At 42.9% G+C, this 13,498-nt stretch overlaps 1 protein-coding gene across 3 annotated transcripts in view; it reads left to right on the forward strand.

Moving 5' to 3' along the window:
* Positions 1 to 1,095: 1,095 nt before the first annotated feature.
* Positions 1,096 to 13,498, forward strand: part of LOC126998338 (etoposide-induced protein 2.4 homolog) — a 40,996-nt gene continuing 28,593 nt past the window's right edge. Inside the window, exons 1-3 of one of the 3 annotated variants that reach the window (XM_050859835.1) lie at positions 1,096 to 1,125; positions 10,395 to 10,633; positions 11,831 to 12,092. In XM_050859835.1, coding sequence (XP_050715792.1) covers positions 1,111 to 1,125; positions 10,395 to 10,633; positions 11,831 to 12,092 — 516 coding nt within the window. In that variant the 5' untranslated portion in view covers positions 1,096 to 1,110. Of the gene's footprint in view, positions 1,126 to 1,333; positions 1,490 to 10,394; positions 10,634 to 11,830; positions 12,093 to 13,498 lie in introns of those variants that run through there. The other 2 variants (XM_050859837.1, XM_050859836.1) reach the window with 2 other exon arrangements.

Below are 13,498 nucleotides of genomic sequence, written 5' to 3' on the forward strand. Positions count from 1 at the left end.
CCGTTTTGTTACATTTATACTTTTGTTGTGCAGCTGACTTGCCTGATGGGCGAGCCTTCCATAACTCACTCTGCGAGGGGGGTACCTCTTTGGCAGACTGGTAAGGAGTGGCTCTCCCGTCTCGCTGGTCGCGGGTTTGATCCCCGGCGCCGGCAAAACCTATCCTAGTCTGCTGGATTACTTTCTCGTGTGTGTTTCGTTACACGCGGTGGTCGTGTTGGAGCGTAGTAAAGAGCATATTCTGGTGTTTCACTGGTGGCAAGGCGGTACGTGGCATCCTCGATCCTGTGATTCTGTTGCGTCACCCCGAGTGGGTAACAGGTAGAGTGATGGCCCATGCTCTCCGAAGTTTATAGAAAATGGAAAGTCTCAACACACAGAAATTAATCTAAATAGGAATGGGGGGCCATATGTAGTGCAGCTGACTTGCCTGATGGGCTAGCCTCCCATAATTAACTCGATCATTCTGCGAGGGGGGTGCCTCTTTGGTCGACTGGTTAAGGATCGAGTGGCTCTCGATCCCGGTCTCGCAGGTCGCGGGTTCGATCCCCGGCGCCGGCAAAATCTTTCCTTATCTGGATTAATTTCTCGTGTGTACACGCGGTGGTCATGTTGGGGCATAGTAAAAAGCAAATTCTGGCGTTTCACTTTAATTAATACAATATTCCTGTAGTTTCATTCTACTGCTTGGGGGATAGGATGGCGAACATTTCACTTTTCCTTTATAGTATTGATTTGCAACTCTGAAAATAATTTCCCGTATATAATATGCTATATAATATGCAGTTTAACTGAAATGTGCATAGGAGGATTTACATAGTATGCAGTAAATTAGGTAATAATAACCTAGAAAAATAACGATGTTTTTTTCTCTATATGACTTATGAAATGGAAAACTACCGAGGAGGGAGCGACTCAATATTTGAATTTGGCGGGAAAGGTGAATCAGCTGTTGGAGATAAACAATAAACACACATGTGGTTGGATTCCTTTACGTGTATTTTTAGGCTCCAGTCCCCAGGGCGAGGGAGTCCGATCCCCCATACAGCGGCCCTGGCGGTCCTGATGCACGGTGTTGTGATAAAGGAAGGAAGGCCAACAGAATGTGAGATGGACGGACTGAAGGTAAGCTGAAGGGGAAATGATTCGCCCCGTCTTAATAGTATGGGAGGAGGAGCATGGATGGTATTCTCAGACGCTTCCACCTCCCACATCTACTATTTCCAAAGGCCGAAAAGGAGATCAATCGGGTTTTCATTAGGGTTTTTTCACATTCATGGTACAGAAGGATCACACTGCCACCAGGGTCATGAAATTACAACTGGAAATGCCCTAAACGCCTTCGAAAACTTTGTCAAATATGTGTACTTGGGCGCCGAAAGGTTTGAGAATACTGGCCCAGTGTTGTGCTGGCAGTGGCTGGGCGGGGTGCAAGGAGAGCACCCTTTGCAGCCGTGTGCTGGAACACTGCACGGAGGATGAGTTTGCAGTATGTAAGCTGTTTAGACTACAGCCAAATTTTCTACATATTTTGGTGTATTTTTTTTTTTTTTTTTTAGATAATGAGTATGAGTGGGATAAAAGAGCACTTAAAGCAGCCACATATCTCGAGTACGTCACATTGCAATATCGTATTACTGGGGTTGCAGGTCATTGCGGATTTCAGTCATTGAAGGCAGAGTCGGACTGGGGTGCTCAAGGGGGCTGTGCCATCTATAGTGGCTGGAGGGGGCCTGGGCCCATTTAACAATGACAAGAGTCAGTGTCATTATTATATAACTTAGCATGGGTTAAGTCCAGGGGGCCATGTACCTTGGGGGGTCCATGTGTCATTGGCACACGGGCACACAGGTAGGCCAGTCCGACCCTGATTGAAGGATGAACCCGTAACATCAAGATGAAGTCAACACGACAATTGATTGGTACACATCTAGGTAGTTATTGAGAATCACTATGCGCCTCCAAAATACGATCGTACGCCTCCATATTATACTTAAGGGACGAAATACATTTCCCTTAACCATAATATGAAGGCAGAAAAACTTAAAAGTAAAGAAAAAGTGGTAAAGGTAGTGAAAAGGCTTATACAGGGGAGGGATGGGGAGGTGGTGGCTGAATGGATAGCGTGACGGCCCCGCGTTCAGGAGGATGCGAGTTCAATCCCTGACCGGTGCCACCAGGCTGGGATTTTTCAGCCGCTGCCGAGTGGCTTAAAACTACCCACATGCTGTCCAGAAGACCACCTATCAACCCGGACTCTAGATTCTAGGATTAAAGATGAGCTCCAGGAGGGCAGCATGAGCCAATGCAAGATGGTGCCACTATAAACACTCGCCTGCGCCAGAACGGGCTGAGCCGACCATCAGGCCCCACCGGGAAGAAGCCTTGGACTGACCATCAGAAATTCAGGATCCACCGGGAAGAAGCCTACCGGCGCAATAGGCTACGACGTAAAAAAAAAAAAAAAAAAAAAGCATACATTTGTTTTGGTGTTGGTGACAGCCATTGGGAGTTGAGCAGTGTTGCCAACGATCCAACACTTGGTTAGCGATTAGCCCACGCATGTGAGACCAGGTCCACCACGTGTGGTCAATTTTTATTTTTAGAACATGCATCTTTACCCAAAGGGTTTTGTGTAGGTTTGGGCCGTGTATAGTATTAGGTAAAGGTGCGTGTTCTAAAAAATAAATAAATAACCATGCGTGGTGGACATGCGTGGGCTAATCGCTAACTTAATGTACCATCACTAACCAGATTGTTGGCAACACTGCTCACCTCCCAATACTGCAAGAGCAAGAGCCGCCGCTGCTACCAAAACACAAATGTACGTATGTATAATCTGCCTTTTCACTACCTTTACCACTTTTTCTTTACTTTTAAGTTTTTCTGCCTTCATATTATGGTTAAGGGACATGTATTTTGTCCCTTAAGTATAATATGGAGGCGTAATATCGTATTTTGGAGGCGCGTAGTGATTCTCAGTAATTACCCACATGTGTCTCTCCTTGTACAAAAAAAGGTTAAGATTCGTTTTAGTACCGTGCCAGTGTCTCATTACCTACCTTATGAAACATCACTATCTCGCGGTGAATGGTGCCCGCACGCTAACCACTCAGCCACCGCCTACCCAAATTGTGTTCCAAAACTGTTACATGGGTTACAAACTTCACCTTGAAGATTGCTGCATGTTTGATTTTTCAACATTTATTCCATACTTTGGCATGCCAGCTAATGCGCCGCAGTCAGCGTGCCACGCCCACACAGTAGCCATTTAAATCTCGCTATTGGCATTTAAATTTATGTCTGACTAAAAAAAATCTACCATACGAAAGCCAAAGAACAGGGTGTTGCCATAGAGTCAGACCATATAACTCAATTTCGTATTTTTTGAAAATTATTTTCATATTTTCACGGAGGACTCCTCCCTTAAGAGGTAAATGTGTAGTTTAGCTTTCTGCCTCAAACTATTTTATACACCTTCACATAATGGTTTAAGGGCAAAATTGCATGCCCTATAATCATAATATGAAGCTGCACATATTTTAAATTTAAGGTTGGGAGGTTTGCCTTTGTAATGACACTCCCTGATGTAGTCCCTCACTGTCTGGGTTGTTTTTTTCCTCTTTTTCTTTCCTTTTCTTTTCCCTTATTATCCACACTTTCAGTAGTTCTTTTTGTTTCTTCACTGCTTTTATTTTCAATTAAGTATTCTCCAATAATGTCTTCCTCTTCTTCTATATACAATTGTTGTGAAGTGACCTGCTTGATGCAGGAAGCTCTTAAAAAGTCTGTTCAGCTTGTGGGGTACCTCTTTAGCTCCATGGCTGAGGAATGGGTTCCTGTCTAGCTGGTTGCGGGTTCAGTCCTTGGCATTGGACATGTTTGTTATCCCCTTTTTGGATATGGATCAATTCTTTGTTTTGTGATGTGCAAAGGTTTGTGTGAATTCAGGGTATTACAGTTGTAGTCTTACACTTTTCACAAAGTGTCTTTAATCGATCTCACACATTTCACATTCTGTTTTTACCTTCTAAAATCTGTTTCTGTCCTTTACATTTAGGTTATTTTTTCTTCACCGGAATAGTTTTTCTGAGGCTTGGTCATTGTTTTACAGTACCCTCCCGAGTTTCGTGCTATCTAAGTTTTGCGATCCTCGAGTATCGCAGTTAGTCCTAAATTCTTACCATCCCGAGTTTTGCGCTGCTTTGACGTGTAGGGGTCACGTCTACTTACCATCGCCGTCACGCATGCTACCTCAAAAGGTAGTATCACACTGGACGTTTTCCTCCAAACATTGTAGCTATGGTGAGAGAGAGAGAGAGAGAGAGAGAGAGAGAGAGAGAGAGAGAGAGAGAGAGAGAGAGAGAGAGAACGGGAAGAGGGAACGGGTCGTTTTGAAGCCACAGTTGAAGGCGGCTGCCTTACGATTGGAGTAGATTGGAGTAGGGGAACAGAGTGATAGAAAAAAATAGATAGAAGATGTAAGACGGGAGAACAAGGAAAAGGAGTGGAGGAAATATGGAGAGATAGAGAGGATGAAAACAAGGAGAAAGGAGAAGGGTGTGGGGAGGGAGGGTCAGAAAGGAGTCAGGTCAGGGCTTTGGTCAGGACATGACCTGACTCAGATCAGGTCATGTCCATACCTGTCACACACACACACACTCACAGAAGGTGAAATGAGAAGGATGTGGGGAGGATGGGGCAGAAAGGAATCAGATCAGGGCTTTGGTCAAAACATGACCTGACTCAGGTCAGGTCATGTCCTGACTTGTCATACACACACACACACACACACACACACACACACACACACACACACACACAAGGGGAATGAGAATGGTGTGGGGAAGGAGGGGCAGAAAGGAGTCAGATCAGGGGTTTGGTCAGGGCATGACCTGACTCTCCCTTCTGCCCCTTCCTCCCCACACCCTTCTCATTTCCCTTTCTGTGTGTGTGTGTGTGTGTGTGTGTGTCATGACATGACATGACCTGACTCTCCCTTCTGCCCCTCCCCCCACACCCTTCTAATTTCCCTTTACATGTGTGACGCACACCTGGAAAAGTTGGAGTTGCCGGTTGCCCAAGCTACCGCCAACGCAGTGGGAAGAAAAAGGCCCAGTGTGACACCAGATTATGGACAACCGACAACTCGCTCCTGGATGGGCGTACAGGCGTTGCCAGTAGCCACAATGGTTAGAGGAAAATGGCTAGTGTGACACTGGGTATTGTATTCCAGTGACTGTGAGCTAGTGCTGGTTGTTAAGGCTTGTAACAAGTTAATAACTAGTAACTTACAAGGAAGTCCCTGTGTAGTCTAGTCTAGCCTAACACATGTAAGCCTACATATAGGTTTGCACATTCAAAACCGAAGTATTTTGAGAAACCAGTCACGTACCCATAAAATTGCTCTCCCGTACCCCTGGGAGTATGTGTACCCCAGGTTGAAAACCCATGGTCTAGATGAACCAATATCTTGTTCACAGGAGTGTTCAGAGGAGTGGGAAGCGAAAGTTGGATTTTTTTAGGAATCATGGAATTCCAGCCAAACGGTCTGTCCAAATATTAATCTGATTTCACAGTTGAGTTATACAAATAATTTCCTACAACTTTTATTCAATGAGATTCATTACATAATGAAAAAAACTACGAAAATTATTTTTCGAGTTTCACTGCAACTTTGGCTCTCTGTAGGCAGTAAATTTCCAGGTTAACCCTTAGAGTACGGGTGGCGATATATTTCTCTGGATGGTGTGCACGGGAAAAATTTAGACATTTAAAAGAGGTGGAAATGGTGTCTTTATTCTTTGCAATAATTGTTTATTCATCTAGTATATATGGTTGTGTAATAAGACTTCTCTCCTAATAATAATAAAAAAGTTATGACAGTAAAAAATATTGCACATTTTCTCGTGGCCGTGACACGTCGCGTGGAAACACCCCACTCTCACTCACACACACACACACACACACACACACACACACACACACACACACACACACACACACACACACACTCTCTCTCTCTCTCTCTCTCTCTCTCTCTCTCTCTCTCTGTAGGAGTACTGTGTCAGTCAGGAGCTGAGTACAGCTTCTGTCCTATTGGTGACACTCATTGAACAATAAAAAGAGCGACTGTAATTTTTTTATTTTATTATTGCGAACGTTGCCAAGAAGAATAAATAGGAGAAACATTCCGCTTGTTATGTATCGTGGAGATAAATGGTCATAATATTTTTTCGAAGGTTGTAAAGTGTATGAAATTTCTTATAACGTCACTACCTGATATTTATATCGGAGGTAAATGTATTCATAAATTATTCACGTTATAAAGGGTTTGGAACAATTAAAATCAGTGTTTTTTTGTTTGCATTGGCATTGATCTACACACGAAGAGTCGCTGCCTTGGGCGGATCACGCTGCGGATGAAATGAAGCGACACAGCCACATAGCCATCCATGCCAGCCACATGAGGGGATGGGGCGAGCAGATGAGAAGTGGTCGCCGTACTGAGGCGGGAAGCCAAGAAGAGACCCGAGAGTTGAGACAGGAGTCAGTGTGGCTTAGACCAGTGACGGGTGAGGGTGTGCTGCTCCGCTTCGATGCAATTCATTTGTGAACCCCGCTGGTGAAGGCTTGGCCTTTACCTTTCGACGTTTCTAAACCTCATGCGACTTTCTGATAGTGTTGTTGTTAGGTAAACCACTTGCTAGTTGAGGGAGAAAATGCATCTTTACCGTCTGAGGTGAAAAAATTTTGGACAGAAATAAACTTGAGGAGCTCGCGTGCAAGGCCTCGAGTTGGGTGTGGGGGGCGGGGCTGCTTGCGAGGGACGGGAGGCTGCTCTCCCTCTCTCTCTCTCTCTCTCTCTCTCTCTCTCTCTCTCTGTCTCTGTCTCTCTCTCTCTCTCTCTCTCTCTCTCTCTCTCTCTCTCTCTCTCTCTCTCTCTCTCTCTCTCTCTCTCTCTCTCTCTCTCTCTCTCTCTCTCTCTCTCTCTCTCTCTCTCTCTCTCTCCTTGCTCCTCCCTCCTCTGTCAATGTCACTACCATAGCAGTCATCAGAGTCACTGTCACTTTGATTCGCCCGCGCTCTACTTCCGCCCGGAGCGGAGGAACTGCTTGACGCGTCACGAGACATGCCAGATGTATTCCGAACAAAAGTGGAAAATGATCTGTGGCCTTCGGTAGGCTGCGCACTGGAGACGAATGAGAGTGTGTACGGATGCCAGATGCCTCCACCATTCTTCTGAGTCAAAAACTGGCGGTATATTTGAAATGTAGGGAGCGTAGAGTGTGGTGATTATATATATGATCCCCGTACAGGTGGTGCGTATGGTAGCGCACTTATATATACGATCGCCGTAATCTAAGGGTTAAAGATTATAAACTATATTTTTCAGACTCCATCGTGATAAAATGAGCAACTTTTCTTCAATAAATTTTCCTGTATGTCGCACCAGTAAAAAGTTGGAATTTTTGGGGTATCATGGAATTCCAGTGAAACGGTCTGTCTAAATCATAATCTGATTTCACAGTTGAGTTATACGGATGATTTTCTTCAACTTTTATTCAATGAGATTCATTCCAGAATGAAAAAAATACAAATATTTACCAAAATTATTTTCGAGTTTCACTACAACTTTGGCTCTCTGTAGGCAGTAGATTTCCGGGTCAAAGATTATAAACTATGCTTTTCAGACTCCATCGTGATAAAATGAGCAACATATCTTTAATAAATTTTCCTGTACGTCGCACCAGTAAAAAGTTGAAAGTTTGGGGGAATCATGGAATTCCAGCCAAAAGCGACAACCTAGAAAGAAACGGATTTCACAGCAGGGTGCACCAGAAAATTTTCTATAATACATCTTTTATGACTTTTTCTCAGTTTCAAAGTGTATTTTCTGGCTGACTTTTGCGTTATGGTGGGATCTCCTGCGAAAAACTTTTGCGGTTTAATGGGGTTAAGCAACTGCAACTGACTCTCCTGCTGATACTACTGGCTTGTCACCCCGCGACCCTGCCGGCTCACGTGTTTGTAGCTTGAGACGCCGTACGTCACCTGAGACGTTTTTTGTTTGGAAAATTTGTTCGTGAACCGATTTGTTCATGATGAGGAGCGTTCATGACCCGAGGTTCCACTGTAAGGGTTAAGTAATGAGTTAACATTTCAAATATCTCACCATGGATAGAGCAACTGTTTGCTTACACAGCACTCCTGCGCCCCCCCCCACTAGTGTCTTCAGTCCTTGTTCGCTGGCAGGAGGGGGGAAGTATGAGTGGTATGGGCCATTCCATTTGCCCTTAGAACTCAAGCTGTAGGTACTACTCACACTGCAGTTGGTAGTCACTACTCTACCACAGTTGCGGATCCAGGAAAAAAGTTTTTTGGGGGCCGGATTGTTGAAGTGTCTGACGAAATTGCCTAACACACAATTTGGAATGTCCTGCGAGTTTTGTTGTTATAGCCACAGCGCGCTTTTGAGCTAGTTTTCCTGTATCCACTCAGGACTATGGGGGGGGCCTGGGGCCCCTAGGCCCCCCCCCTTGGATCTGCCAATGCTCTACCAGTTTATAGGCCTACAGTCCGCTATACAAGCATACTGCTAGATCTTGCAGATGGCAATTGGCTAGCACATGAGCCGAGCAAGGGTGGAGTGAGTCTACCCAGTTATTTCCACAGTTTACAAGTTTCAGCTGTGTTTGGTTTACTCACTAACTCCCACAACTCCTTGCAGATGTGGGGGAAGGGAGCGAGCCAAACTGGAAAGTCAATCAGCTGATTGCAACCAAAATGGTGGCTCACAACAACTCCCTCACATTATTCCAGCAGCATCCTTTAGAGTTGTTTTTTTATTTTATTTATTTTATTTTTTTTAACGTCGAGGCCTATTGCACTGGTAGGCTTCTTTCCGGTGGATCCTGATGATCTGTCCAAGGCTTCTTCCCGGTGGGTCCTGATGGTCAACCCAGCCCGTTCTGGCGCAGGCTAGTGTTTATAGTGGCGCCATCTTGCATTGGCTCATGCTGCCCTCCCGGAGCTCATCTTTAACCCGCCGTCTGCCGGCTATTTGAAGACCTGTAGCCAACCCCAGCCAGGCTTTTTTTTTCTTTTCAAAAAATTACCTAGATGAACCTGTGGGCGTTGTTTGTGGGCACAGTGATGGGCGGGGCGCTATAGGAGGACAGCGATAAGTAGCGGATATCTTGTAAACATCGTTTTTGTGTGTTTTTCACTATATATTTTTCTGTGGTTGCTGTGTCTACTTTTCATACATATATACATATACACATCCCCCATCAGGGCAGCAGTTGTAACACAGCCAAATGTCTTCATCTCTCTAAGCAGGTGGGCGCCATGTCGTCACTCAGTACTGGGGGCGGGCGGCGATGCCGCGCATGATGTGGGGCTGGGTGACTCACATGGGTGGCGCCCAGCCGCCAAAGTTCAAGCGTGTTATATCAGAGATATATATATCTGTGGCTGGTATTATCCTTGACATAAGTAGGTTAGATCGTATATATACGGCGCTGGCAGACGGCGGGTTAATCCTAGAATCTAGAGTCCGGGTTGATAGGTGGTCTTCTGGACAGCATGTGGGTAGTTTTAAGCCACTTGGCGGCGGCTGAAAAATCCCAGCTTGGTGGCACCGGTCGGGGATTGAACTCGCGTCGTCCCGAACGCGGGGCCGTCACGCTATCCATTCAGCCTCCGCCTCCCCCATTTACCGAAAACAGCAATCATAGTGGAATGAAACATTCACAAAAGGTTAGGAGATGCATTAGAGGTGACACTGGCTATTCAAATAACTACATTATGTCCTTTGTTTACAAACATTGCCCTCCCCCTGCCAGCACAACCCTCCTGCACAGCATACTGATGGGTGTTTGGCTCCTGCCACAGTCTTGGCAAAACTTGGTATATCAGTTTTGTAACAATGCACAACATTGTTTATCTAACGGGGCAACCGAACATAGGCTCGGGTGAGGCGAGTGCATAAGGGAAGAGGTAACGATGCACAACGTTGTGTATCTAAAGGGTCAACCGAACGTAGACTCGAGTGAGACGAGTGCATAAAGAAAGAGGTGGGTAAAGGGAGAGGGTAGGAAGTGCAGGAGTGCTGCTCTATCCACAGTGGGACATTTGAATAACATTTTATTTTATTTTTCGATGTAATTTTCGGCTTATGACCAGCCTGTCGCTCCTGAACCTGGTTGTAACTCGAGGGCTACCTGTATTATTATGTAGTAAATGTTTACTTTATGCATTTCTTTTGATTCTTAAAATTTTTGGTTAAAATATGCTTTCCCTTGTCTCTATACTCAGTTTGCTTTTTATTGCATTTACTTTTAGTTCTGACCTCGACAGGTTTACAGTCTTAGTCCTTTGTTCTTCCACAGTCGACATTACATGGGTTTTTACGCGGAGTGAGAGACAGCATTGCTGGGTTTGGATTGATCTTCACTTACGATACACAAGAACCTTCCAAAGATGTTAGCAGTCTGCCTCAGGAGACCAGCCTGGCTCGCCGAAGGGCAGCGCAACAGGCTGAGAAGAAGCAGAAGCATGCTGAACAAAAAGAGTTAGTGCTGTGGAGGATCCTCGCTGGTTCCATTGTGCATGATTCACATCGCTCTTGGTATTGTATTACTACCTTGCTTTTAAATGATATAATTTCACCAATTATTTTGTGCCCTCAGTCAAGGTGTCAGAAATTCTTAACAAAAAATTTGGCCAAGCATGGTCATTCATTTACTTATCATTGCCCTCAACTAATTATCATTTGTTTCTCAAAAGAAGTTTGGGAGTCTTCCTCATTGTCTTACTTTTCCTTGCCATCCTCATAGCCAATCTTGTCTTATCACCTACTTGCTATAGCTTTATAGTAGAGTATATCTATCTATCTGTCTGTCTCTCTATCTATCTATCAATCCATAGCTTATATATATATATATATATATATATATATATATATATATATATATATATATATATATATATATATATATATATATATATATATATATATATATATATATATATATATATATATATATATATATATATATATATATATATATATATATATATATATATATATATATATATATATATATATATATATATATATATATATATATATATATATATATATATATATATATATATATATATATATATATATATATATATATATATATATATATATATATATATATATATATATATATATATATATATATATATATATATATATATATATATATATATATGTATATATATATATATATATATATATATATATATATATATATATATATATATATATATCTATATATATATATGCAATGATATTGAAATGGGAAGAGTAGGACAGGCTTAAATGGAGTCAGCAAGGGACATTAAGGCATAATGTCGTTGAAAAGTGATCAGAAGCATAGTATCTAGACCCTTATAAAGTTAGAAATGGTTATTGGAGTATAGAAGAATGAGTGGAAGGCTGTGGTACTATTTGTCTGTATTGAATGCTGGATAAATCGTCTAATTTAGATTCCTTTGGTCACCTTTAGTCATTTTCTTTCTTAGCATGGTACACTTGTGATATGAACTAATCTTGAACAGTAATAAATGTTAGAATTTTTGCCTTACTAATGAACTGTTCCTTGATTGACTGCATTGTGCACTATACATGCTTTCAACACCCTATTTGTATAATGCATCATTAGTGTATTTGACCATTATTAGTTTGTCATTACAAAATAACTGAAAATATGTGAATGACTGATATATAATGATTCCCATTTTCAGGGTTTATTGTTATGCTGATGTGTTACAGGGAGGACAGCAGCAACAATGTGATGTATCGCACCATGCAGTGTTGTATCCTCAATGGGGTAGTTTTTGGCCTCAGTCTGCTCTTCTTTGAGTATGCACTGCTGCCAGCCCTTAGTTTGATGATGGGCTACTTGCTGGGCAGTGGAGAAAAGGACAGCAGGGTATGGATGTATGTGCAACCTGTGCTTAGTGCCCTCTTCAATATGTTTTGGGTGTTGCCTATCTTTGGTCTCTCTCGACTCATCAACACCATCTGGTTCCAGGTGAGTGGTTGGTGAACGCTATATTTATTTACTTAATAGTTACAAACCAGTGTCCCTCAGATATTTTGCAACAATTATTGCAGATTAAAAAATATGGGATGCAATTGTGCACCTGGATTGATCAGATACAGTCACCTCTTGATTAATACGAGGGTTATGTTCCTGGAAATGTCGCGTTATTTAAACATAATTTTCCCATAGGAAACAATGGTAATAGGGGGGGGGGGTTACGTTCCTGGACACTGGGAAAGACTGCCAATTTTGGGGATTTTGTTACTCTAACCTTAAAAAAACCCATTATTAATACATTAGTAGGTCATGGAAAAAAAAAAAAAAAAAAAAACATTTTATTTAAATTTGTTCTTCACCTGCGTTGGCCACCGTCCCTCCTCGATCTTGATCTTGATGTCACAGGTGGCTTGGGATTTCTCCCCAGCCAGGCCATTGTGTCGGCAGCTCCTGTGAAAGAAAACAAAAACATGCGGAAAGTCTATGTTCTACTCGGGGCAAGGTATCATTCCCTACATCTTGCATGCCACATGCTTTCCAGGAACTCTTTCACTGCCTCAATTACTCATCCATTCGTCTCTCCACTCAGCCCCAGCAGCAGCACCATCCACTCCCTTCCAGTCCTCCCATTCACCTCATGTCCCATCTCACTCAGAAACACGTGCATCATCTTCGTTCTCTCTCTGTCATACTTCTTACATTTACCCCGCGCCCCTGTCACCAGCTGCTCCCTTCACCTCTGCCACTCTGCCTCATTTGCCTCCTTCCTCTTCCTTTGACTACCCATGCTATTGGTGACAAAGATAACTCCTTTAAGTCAAAGTTTTTTAAAGAAAGAATTGCTACATTACATTTGTAAGTCACTGACACAACAAAAACACGTCCTCACACTCACCATCACATTATTGATGCGTCACTGGTCGTCGTCATCGTCTGCTGAATCCTCACCCCACTCTGCCTCCTCCCTCCTCACCCCGTCCTTCCACCTCCTGTGAGGAGGTGGAAGGACGCTTGAGTGCCATAGTAGAGGTCAAAATGCAGTGTACGTATTCCAGAGAAACGTTCCACTCACAGCTTTAGACTGAGACAGTTTCTCTGCGTGGTGACGCCATCGATGAAAGTTGTGTTAAATCAAACATATCGCGTTAGTTAAATGTATCTCCTTAAATATCAACTCGTGTTAAATCAAAAACGCGTTATTTAAACTCGTGTTAATCGAGAGGTGACTGTACTTACTTGTGCTAAATTATTGTTGAGGATGTCCCAAGCTAATGGAATATCATTATAATCATAATCAATGATAACATTCATGAAAATGCAAGGTGGAGATTGAGTTACATGATAAAACATTTATAGTACATCCCATGATTATTGTATATGAAAATATCTCTAAAGTT

The sequence above is a fragment of the Eriocheir sinensis genome, chromosome 14 (genome assembly GCF_024679095.1).
Source record: "Eriocheir sinensis breed Jianghai 21 chromosome 14, ASM2467909v1, whole genome shotgun sequence".
NCBI classification, from domain to species: Eukaryota; Metazoa; Arthropoda; class Malacostraca; order Decapoda; family Varunidae; genus Eriocheir; species Eriocheir sinensis.